At 42.1% G+C, this 11,642-nt stretch overlaps 1 protein-coding gene across 1 annotated transcript; it reads left to right on the forward strand.

The window, feature by feature from the left end:
* The first annotated feature begins 7,249 nt into the window (after positions 1-7,249).
* LOC126251698 (cuticle protein 16.5-like) lies at positions 7,250-11,268 on the forward strand. The gene is made up of 2 exons (XM_049952286.1): positions 7,250-7,343; positions 10,988-11,268. The coding sequence occupies exons 1-2, from the start codon at positions 7,332-7,334 to the stop codon at positions 11,198-11,200; spliced, it is 225 nt and encodes a 74-aa protein (XP_049808243.1). The 5' UTR covers positions 7,250-7,331; the 3' UTR covers positions 11,201-11,268.
* Positions 11,269-11,642: the final 374 nt, after the last annotated feature.

Raw genomic sequence — 11,642 nt, forward strand, 5'->3', positions numbered from 1 at the left:
ATGGTGCCCGAATACTTTCGATCACATAGTGTATTTGTAGCGTACCTTGACGGTCCCAGATTAGAAACATTTTCGTTGCTCACTCTTAAACAAACGAAGCACCACGAACAAATTATCGATATGGGATGGAAATCAGCGGAGCTGATGTACACGGGGCGCCTTCAGACTTCTTCATGCGGGACTCATCACTGAACACAATTCTACTCCAGTCAATGAGATTCGACGCCGAAAATGTATCTGCAGCCGACCTGGGCAGTGGTGGGATACCAACCTGACTGTAGCCCGCCATATGTCTGACAACCTGGAGTGAAGGTCTGCAGTGCCATTCCTTTTCATAGCACGACCCCTTTGCTTGTCACCCCCGGAATTACAGCGCAGCGGCCGAAGAAATCTTACGCTCCGTTTTGTTGCCCTTCATGGGAAGCTATCCTAGGCCTACCTTTCAGCAAGATAATTCCTACCCGTGTAAGACGAGAGTTTCTACTGCTTGTCTTCGTGATTGCCAATTTCACCGTGGCCAGCAAGGTCACTTTCCAATTATGAGTGTTTGGAGCATTATGGGTAGGATCCTCCAGCCAGCTCGGAATTTTGACGGTCCAACGCGCCAGCTGGACAGAATCTGGCACGATACTCATTTCAAGTACATGGCCCGAAGTGTTTGGTGCAGTTTTGACAATTACTGACACTACTGTGTGACCGAAAACTTCCTCTTTGTTCACTCAACAGAGATACGAAGCACTTGAAAAGTGAGGCAGATCATGGTACAATATGATAGATCCCACTGGTCACGCGTGTGCGTGCTGCGAATACCTTTGCTCGGGAGAAATTTTGAAGAATTTACAATAGTGTCTTTCCTGATATCACTCCTTCTGCTTCGTCCGAACAGGTCTTGCAAGACCCAACGGTATCGATCGACCGCCGTATCGTCCCCATCCGATAGGTGCTAATGGTTTCGGATATGGAGGGGCGTGTTGTCAGCACACCGTTCTCCCGGCCGTTATCGGTTTTCGTGACCGCAGACGCTGCTACTCAACCAAGTAGCTCCTCAATTGGCCTCACAAGGGCTGAGTGCAGCCCGCTTGCCAGACCCAGACAGTGACCCATCCAAGTGTTAGCGAAGCCCAACACCGCTTCAATTCGGTGATCTGACGGGAACCGATGTTACAACAGCGGCAAGACGGTTGGCTTACTGATACAATTAGTTTTGATTAAATATAGCAATATATAGTATAGTGTTTTCAGTGACATACAGGAAAGTTGCACGATACTGTGCATGTTCTACGAATGACATTGCTATTAATTTTCAACTGAGCAGATTTTCCTATAAAGCATTGTGTTTCTCGTTCATGATGACGTCCTCAGTCACGAAATGTGTAGAAGTTCACATTGTACATCGAACATGGAGACGCACTGGGCCAATCCAGGAATTAGAGGAGTGTGTGTAAAACTTCACCGTGTCCAGCCTCATTTAAGTTTCCGGTAGTTATTTTAAAGCGGCTTAGACGAATACCGGGATTTCCCGTTTCTCTTTTCCATTTTGATCTTGAGCTCGGGCTGATATTCTCCTTACTTCCCACTCTCCGTCTCTCTGTTTCCCTCTCCTCTCTCCCTCCCTCCCTCCCTCCCTCTCTCTTTCTCTCTCTCTCTCTCTCTCTCTCCCTCTTTCAACACTCTCTACTTTCTCTATTTCTCTCTCTCTCTCTCTTTTTCTCTCTCTTCCCTCCATCCCTCCTTCTGACTCTCTCACAAATAATTTTTGTATCTCTCTCTCTCTCTCTCTCTCTCTCTCACACACACACACACACACACACACACACAAACACACACACACACACACACACACACATTCAAAACGAAAGAGGAAAATAGCATGACAGAGAGAAAAAGGGAGAATGGCAGAATGATACAGCCGGAAGAGAGAGAGAGAGATCGAGGTGGAACTGATGGAAGGTGAAGATAGCAGAGGCTACAGGAGAATGAAAAACATTTTACAACTTATATGTGCAGCTACACGGAAAAGCAGCACTACTTGTAAGCATACAAAACTACAAATGGTATTAAGAGATGTGCATGAAGGAACCATCTGAAGGGGAAATTATAAACCGTATCTGTTAGAAGGTGACCTCCTCAAAGGTGATGCAGCTACCATGTACGTACTGCGTGCATTACTTGCCATTTACGTTCCTGAGCAATCCATGCTACATTAAATGATACGTTATATCAGTATGATTTATCTCTCGGTTGTTTTCAGATAAGGTCATGTAAATCATATAAGGTGTATTATTTTTTCTGTTGATCCGTAATGGTGAGATACTCATTGAGACATTGTTGTTGTTGTGGTCTTCAGTCCTGAGACTGGTTTGATGCAGCTCTCCATGCTACTCTATCCTGTGCAAGCTTCTTCATCTCCCAGTACCTCCTGCAACCTACATCCTTCTGAATCTGCTTAGTGTATTCATCCCTTGGTCTCCCTCTACAATTTTTACCCTCCACGCTGCCCTCCAATGCTAAATTTGTGATCCCTTGATGCCTCAAAACATGTCCTACCAACCGATCCCTTCTTCTAGTCAAGTTGTGCCACAAACTTCTCTTCTCCCCAATCCTATTCAATACCTCCTCATTAGTTACGTGATCTACCCACCTTATCTTCAGCATTCTTCTGTAGCACCACATTTCGAAAGCTTCTATTCTCTTCTTGTCCAAACTGGTTATCGTCCATGTTTCACTTCCATACATGGCTACACTCCATACAAATACTTTCAGAAATGACTTCCTGACACTTAAATCTATACTCGATGTTAACAAATTTCTCTTCTTCAGAAACGCTTTCCTTGCCATTGCCAGTCTACATTTTATATCCTCTCTACTTCGACCATCATCAGTTATTTTACTCCCTGAATAGCAAAACTCCTTTACTACTTTACGTGTCTCATTTCCTAATCTAATCCCCTCAGCATCACCCGGTTTAATTTGACTACATTCCATTATCCTCGTTTTGCTTTTGTTGATGTTCATCTTATATCCTCCTTTCAAGACACTGTCCATTCTGTTCAACTGCTCTTCCAAGTCCTTTGCTGTCTCTGACAGAATTACAATGTCATCGGCGAACCTCAAAGTTTTTACTTCTTCTCCATGAATTTTAATACCTACTCCGAATTTTTCTTTTGTTTCCTTTACTGCTTGCTCAATATACAGATTGAATAACATCGGGGAGAGGCTACAACCCTGTCTCACTCCTTTCCCAACCACTGCTTCCCTTTCATGCCCCTCGACTCTTATAACTGCCATCTGGTTTCTGTACAAATTGTAAATAGCCTTTCGCTCCCTGTATTTTACCCCTGCCACCTTCAGAATTTGAAAGAGAGTATTCCAGTTAACGTTGTCAATAGCTTTCTCTAAGTCTACAAATGCTAGAAACGTAGCTTTGCCTTTTCTTAATCTTTCTTCTAAGATAAGTCGTAAGGTTAGTATTGCCTCACGTGTTCCAACATTTCTACGGAATCCAAACTGATCTTCCCCGAGGTCCGCTTCTGCCAGTTTTTCCATTCGTCTGTAAAGAATTCGCGTTAGTATTTTGCAGCTGTGACTTATTAAACTGATAGTTCGGTAATTTTCACATCTGTCAACACCTGCTTTCTTTGGTATTGGAATTATTATATTCTTCTTGAAGTCTGTGGGTATTTCGCCTGTCTCATACATCTTGCTCACCAGATGGTAGAGTTTTGTCATGACTGGCTCTCCCAAGGCCATCAGTAGTTCTAATGGAATGTTGTCTACTCCCGGGGCCTTGTTTCGACTCAGGTCTTTCAGTGCTCTGTCAAACTCTTCACGCAGTATCTTATCTCCCATTTCATCTTCATCTACATCCTCTTCCATTTCCATAATATTGTCCTCAAGTACATCGCCCTTGTATAAACCCTCTATATACTCCTTCCACCTTTATGCCTTCCCTTCGTTGCTTAGAACTGGGTTGCCATCTGAGCTCTTGATATTCATACAAGTGGTTTTCTTCTTTCCAAAGGTCTCTTTAATTTTCCTGTAGGCAGTATCTATCTTACCCCTAGAGAAACAAGCCTCTACATCCTTACATTTGTCCTCTAGCCATCCCTGCTTAGCCATTTTGCACTTTCTGTCGATCTCATTTTTGAGACGTTTGTATTCCTTTTTGCCTGCTTCATTCACTGCATTTTTATATTTTCTCCTTTCATCAATTAAATTCAATATTTCTTCTGTTACCCAAGGATTTCTATGAGCCCTCGTCTTTTTACCTACTTGATCCTCTGCTGCCTTCACTACTTCATCCCTCAGAGCTACCCATTCTTCTTCTACTGTATTTCTTTCCCCCATTCCTGTCAATTGTTCCCTTATGCTCTCCCTGAAACTCTCTACAACCTCTGGTTTAGTCAGTTTATCCAGGTCCCATCTCCTTATATTCCCACCTTTTTGCAGTTTCTTCAGTTTCAATCTGCAGTTCATAACCAATATATTGTGGTCAGAATCCACATCTGCCCCTGGAAATGTCTTACAATTTAAAACCTGGTTCCTAAATATCTGTCTTACCATTATATAATCTATCTGATACCTATTAGTATCTCCAGGATTCTTCCAGGTATACAACCTTCTTTTATGATTCTTGAACCAAGTGTTAGCTATGATTAAGTTATGCTCTGTGCAAAATTCTACAAGGCGGCTTCCTCTTTCATTTCTTCCCCCCAATCCATATTCACCTACTATGTTTCCTTCTCTCCCTTTTCCTACTGACGAATTGCAGTCACCCATGACTATTAAATTTATTCACTACCTGAATAATTTCTTTTATCACGTCATACATTTCATCAATTTCTTCATCATCTGCAGAGCTAGTTGGCATATTAACTTGTACTACTGTAGTAGGCATGGGCTTTGTGTCTATCTTGGCCACAATAATGCATTCACTATGCTGTTTGTAGTAGCTAACCCACACTCCTATTTTTTTATTCATTATTAAACCTACTCCTGCATTACCCCTATTTGATTTTGTATTTATAACCTTGTAATCACCTGACCAAAAGTCTTGTTCCTCCTGCCATCGAACTTCACCAATTCCCACTATATCTAACTTTCACCTATCCATTTCCCTTTTTAAATTTTCTAACCTACCTGCCCGATTAAGGGATCTGACATTCCACGCTCCGATCCGTAGAACGCCAGTTTTCTTTCTCCTGATAACGACGGCCTCGTGAGTAGTCCCCGCCCGGAGATCTGAATGGGGGACTATTTTACCTCCGGAATATTTTACCCAAGAGGACGCCATCATCATTTAATCATACAGTAAAGCTGCATGTCCTCGGGAAAAATTACGGCTGTAGTTTCCCCTTGCTTTCAGCCGTTCGCAGTACCAGCACAGCAAGGCCGTTTTGGTTAATGTTACAAGGCCAGATCAGTCAATCATCCAGACTGTTGCCCCTGCAACTACTGAAAAGGCTGCTGCCCCTCTTCAGGAACCACATGTTTGTCTGGCCTCTCAACAGATACCCCTCCGTTGTGGTTGCAGCTACGGTACGGCCATCCGTATCGCTGAGGCACGCAAGCCTCCCCACCATCGGCAAGGTCCATGGTTCATGGGGGAAGATTGAGACATTATAAGTCTAAAAAAATGAGGATTAGATATGTTACATAAGAAGTCAATAGATTTATTGTCACAGAATGGATAACATTTTCATTCACCAATCGGTGACGTCTCTATTGATTGGATTCAGTAGCTACTTTCTACAGGGGGAGATTCAACAGACTTCTAGGAGCCAATATTCGCAGCGAGTGCGCTTAATAGCTCTACTATGGTGTACATGCGACGAAGATCTGAGTATTGCACATGTCTGTCCCACTATGGAAACATTTCTTGAAGTGAACAACACAGTTCCCTGTGAAGACAGTTTTAAGGAAGTTACTTTCATGTAAAAATAAGCATGGAGTGGAAAGACAGATGTCGCCCTGGAAACAAAAGGAGGTCTGGGGAGGAGTTTGTCAGGTTCACATTTCTTATTCTGCTACTTGAGGCGCTGTGTTAAAGATTTCTGCTTGAGACTAGAGTCTAGTATTTGATCAGCACTAATGAGATGTCCATCAGATACTGCTGCCAGATTTAGTGTGACATGGTTATGAGGATCACATGGAAACCCATACGGAGGTTTAGCAACAGTCATCTAACCAACTGGAGCACGAAACAGTGAAGTACATCAAGTATCCTCCACTACTTACTGTAAGGTGTGTAGATGTAAATCTAGATGAGTGTCGTACACTTATGCCATACCATCATGGATGCTATACTGTTGTCGCTGCCCAATAATACAGTGCTCTTGCATGTAAGATTACAAGTCCGTTCGCTGATGTCCCAAGTTGCCTCATAGCCATAAATGCCTAAAACGTAGGAAATTTGCCCTTGATATTGAAAACATAACAGACAATAATTTCACCGAATAATAATCATTCTTAGAAAGTCTTTAATTCCTTACGCGTTATACAAGTTACGTCTATTGTTGTGGTATCCTGAAATGGATAACCATTCTAATTTTCGTCTCAACCAAAATAAATTATTGGTGTACATTAGGAGTAATTCTGATGGCCCAAGTTATTGTTTAAGAAGTTATTTTACTTGCATAATCAGCTGCAGCACTCCCACCCAACTTGCCACATTTAACGAAGCAAGTGTTAAATGATCTTTGATTTCACTGTACACAGAATTGACGACAGAAAATTTAGTATTCTAATGCAGAGTAGGATATATAACTGCATTACTAATTTGGAATTGTTTTGCTCAATCATACGACCACGGTTTTGTGAAATCACTCTGACAGTATAAAAATAATTACTATGCTGTTGTAGTCAAGCGTGGTCAAAAACTAAGAGTTTATAATGTTTATTTATGCTGATAATATAACACAAGTTACTATATGTAGACGCGTACATAATAAATTGATCGATGGAAATAGGCTGCAATGAATCCTTCAGGCTCTTCTTTACCAGTAGTTAAATGGTTTCTGATAGGTTCTTGTGAATGTCGGTCGCTAATTAATTGCCACATATGTAGAACAAGGGACGCAGCGCTCAGCGACTGCTGTTGCAGTGCAGCCTTCACACCTTGACCTGTCTCAGGGCGGCGTGCATGTGAGTGACGTGTGACGGAGACAGCGTGTAGGACCGATTCCGAGAAGCCGTTGACACGGGCTGCAGCCGAATCGTGACACCACTTGCCCTGCCGCGACATTGGCCTGTGGGCGTGGTGGCGGAGTGCCGGTATATAAACCCGGGACCGCGGGTCCGGAGCATAGTCTCCTCAGACAGCTCACAACATCATGTACAAGCTGGTGAGTACGAGTACCATCTTCGCAATGAATCCTCTGATATCTGAAACCTGTGTAATGCATTTTGCAACTCGCACAGGTCAACGGTGAAAAGCCTTTTTTGAAAACAGTATCAACTTTTTATGGGTTTTAGTGTTCTGAACCACAAAATGAAAACAAATTTCATGGCCCACCATTTTTATAAAATATGTTTTACATATGGTTTCATTTATTAATTTAATTATTATATGGGATAGTAGGCCAAGATATCAACATTTTTCCAGAATCATGTAGGTTACAAAAGTTCTTTGCAGCATGATGAGAGCAACGTTCCGTCTAAGAACGTCATGTATCGTAAGAAAATTCTATTTCTTTCACCCCATCTTAACTCTAATGAAACACTTTGTGCAAAACTTACCCAAAGATATGGTTTCAAGTATCTCTGCATGAAGCTTCTTCATCTATCAGAAGCGATGTTGTTGGACTCAACGTTCGGAAAACGAGGTTCGACTGCAACTCTGAATGAAAAATGGCTGTGAATCGCTTTAGTATCATTCAAAGATGTTATTACTAATTTATTTGACAGCAAAAGGACGCACATTATATTTTTGTTGCAGCCAACGATTTACTTTGACGAGCCTCGAGATCCTCTTTTTGAACAGGCACATTGATCATCTCCCTGAAAAACGAACTGATTTCATTGATTAACAAGGGGAGCGCTTTCTTCGAAACATTAAAGGAAGTGAACGACTACGCTACTACCTCACAAAAAAGTAAACAAATTATATATTTTCGTTCTCCTGTGTTGGTTTTTCTGCGTATGATATATGTTTCTATATTGTTATATTGTTACATACAGAAATCACTCCCCCTAGGTAAACGAGCTCAGAAACGGCGAATGCTTTATTTCCTTGTAGAGATGGTTGTATCTCCAGGGAGTTCGTATACCGAAAGTACACGCTTGGTCTTCTATTGCTCAATTTTGTTATTCAAACACATTCATAACATTTATTCTATATTCATTTTAGGTACTGTGTGTCTAAAGTGAATTCTATCATCTCAATTTGACCCAGCATCAGAGCCACAGAATTAAACTTTGTATATCAAATCAAATTTATATTAACATCATTGTCGTTACTTTCAGATAGCGAGAGTTCATTTTCCTCACTTTCATATTTCTTGTCTATGTATCCCACTTTCTTCACACTTCTCTTTCAATGCAACTTTCATGAACAACTAACTACTAAGACATAGAAAAGACCACATCACTAAGATCAACAGAGCGAGGTTGTACTGTGGAACAGACCTCAGGAAGAACTTGGTTCAGGCCACCCTACTTAAATTTCTTCTTGTTTCCCTAAATCATCTGAGGTGAACGCCGGTTGTTTTATTATACTAAACTGCTTTTTCTATCTCCAAGCAAGCCGCATACAATCTCTCGGTTTCTAATCGTTAGTGTAAACCTCCCCACTCCTTGTTTTTTTTCAGATTCGAGCTCCCACGTATAAAACAGCTTCAGAAGTCTGATTACTAATAATAAGTTAATGTGTTAAATATTTTACGTCACATTTAAGCGAGAAAAAGATTATACAAAAGCTTTGAAATTACGTTTCAGGTTCATTGAAGGGTGCTAGAGCAGTCATTATCGAGTACTGGATGAGTGTAGCACTCGTAATTTTTCAGGCATCTCACCATTTATGACGTCGTACTTCCAGAACTATGAATCGTACAGTGATATAATTCTGCAGATATAGTCAGTGGTGCATGTGGATGCTATCTGCTAAATGTACTGAGAATAGAGTTGTTAGTAAACTACTCGCAGTAATAAATTAAAACGTTGTGCCCAATACTGACGTATTACTCCAGGGACAGCGAAAATGTAGTAAGGGATAAATTGTTATCCTTTCATTGTATTGTTGGGTGTGTCAGCGAGACAGACTTTTCCAATGGTTCGAAATTACATGTAATGGTTGCTGGAAGTCGCCATCCGCCAGGTTAGCCGAGAGCGCTAATGCGCTGCTTCCTGGACTCGAGTAGGCGCGCCGGCCCCGGATCGAATCCGCCCAGTGGATTAACGACAAGGGCCGGTGTGTGCCGACCTTCCTGGACGTGGTTTTCGGGCGGTTTTCCACATCCCCCTAGGTGAATACCGGGCTCGTTCCCACGCCCCACCTCAGTTGCACGCCTCGCAGACATTTGAAAAACTTTCGTACTATTCCATGGTTTACACTAGATGCAGACAGATGGGGTACACAAATTCCTTCCTTGTGGGGGGGGGGGGGGGGGGGGTGTGGACAGGAAGGGCATCCAGCCACCTCTTAAAATTAACATGCCAAATCCGTACTTAACCCTGCCGATCCTGTGCACGCTGCAGGACTAGGGCAGTAGCACAAGAAGATGAAGAAGGTTGTTGGAAGTCGCTAAGAGCTCTTATTTTCCACTGCTGGATATATTGTCTCACCCTGTTGAACCTGTAATACAAGATTGTAGCTCTTAACGAATAGATTACTACAGAATTTGAGTTTTTTTGAATTCGGTCAATAATTATATGAAATATATTGGAAATGCAATATTTGTGCCCCTGGAAACAGTTAGCTAGGCAATCTGCAACTGAAACCCCCCACCGCGGAGAGGTTTATCCGTGTAGTAATTTTTTTATGTTTTTATTTTTAAATAGACACGAAATGTTTAAGAGTGCAGATTTTTTTAAAAAACTACATTCATTTCTTATCTCAGCAGTGTCAACTACGAGGGGTGTCAATTTTTGTTGCTCATTGTCAACAGACCTCTAAAAACCACGAGTACTATCGAGGTCAGTAGTGAGTCGTACAGGCAGCACGCCTTGTGATGTGAAAGCATCTGAAGCAGATAAACATATTGTATCATCTGACTAATAAAACAAATAATTGTCAGCAAGAAGACAGAGGTTCTGGCAATTCTGGTTCAAGGTGTGAAAGGTTGTGGTCATTAATAACATCTGATCCACAAATATTGCAACTTTAATTAGTCATAAAATTGTATCCGTGATGTGTAAGAAATTGCAGATGTTAAAGGAAAATGCTAGCAGTCACTTTACAATTGGTTAGTCGCTTATACTAAATTCGATCTTACATTCTGACTTTAGAAGGATGTAGCCAGCAGCACCTTTTTTGGTTTGTAGTGAAGTTATTGCAGTGAACGAGACACAGTGATGTGCTTCGTGATTTCAAGACCCATCTTCAGCATGTAAAACGTACTATTACCGCGAAGCCTTTCTCAGTGGATTTCTTGTATTAACAGCTCTTATAGCGAATTTGTCGGGTTAGTTCCCTACGAAAATCCAAGCTTCAGCAACATCAAACATTGTTTTCATCAGGAAAACTACTGACTGCCACAGGAGCAAAGGGGATTATACAGACGTCCACACACACACACACACACACACATGTACGCGGGCGCTTACACGTGTACACACGTACACACAATTTAATTTTTGCTGTGTCGGGAGGATGGAGGATTTCCGTGGTTATCAGGTGAAAGTCGCAACTGGGTATCACATCCCACACATTACCATTTGGGATTCTCTTTGCCTCACTCCCAGTGTCTAGCCCAGTACGATGTTTGATATAAAGAGCGAGTGTTTACAAGAGCTCCCATCAGGAATTATGAGTTATTGTTTTGGGCCCTAGGTGATCCTCGCCGCCGTGCTGGCCGCCGCCGCCGCCGCCCCCGAGGCACGGCCCGCCCCCGGCTTCCTGGCCGCGCCTGCTGTTGCCGCCGCCCCCGTGGCCTACGCCGCCCCCGCGGTGGCAGCCCCCGCCGTTGCCTACGCCGCGCCGGCCCTGCACGCACCCTTGGCTTACGCGGCAGCGCCGGCCATCGTCAAGACACACCTCATCTGAGCGTATGTGACAGTATTGTCGCTGTATGAAGCGAAAACTGAATAAACTGAAATTCTTCTAGAAATAAACGTCTTTTATTTTAATCACCAGTCCTTACCCTCAGTGTCACATCGAAACCTCACTAACCACCATGTATACAATTCTCAAAATATTAGTGTTTTGTGGAATAATTTTGTCACTTTTCTTTAGATGAAGTATGTAAATTTTTGTGAAGACTGCGAAACACTGCGAAACGTAAAACTGAATTCAACTTTGAATCGCAGATCAAGTAAGTGAAAAAACACAAATGATCATCATTACGTAACTGTACATGAACTCTGACTGGGTTTTACAAGAAAGCCAACTCACCTACTAATTTTTAAAACATTTAAAAGCATATTTATCGATTTAAATTATACGTATTTTACTTATATTTTCAATTAATAACAGAATGAAGCTGAAA

Source organism: Schistocerca nitens, chromosome 4 (genome assembly GCF_023898315.1).
Source record: "Schistocerca nitens isolate TAMUIC-IGC-003100 chromosome 4, iqSchNite1.1, whole genome shotgun sequence".
Taxonomy (NCBI): domain Eukaryota; kingdom Metazoa; phylum Arthropoda; class Insecta; order Orthoptera; family Acrididae; genus Schistocerca; species Schistocerca nitens.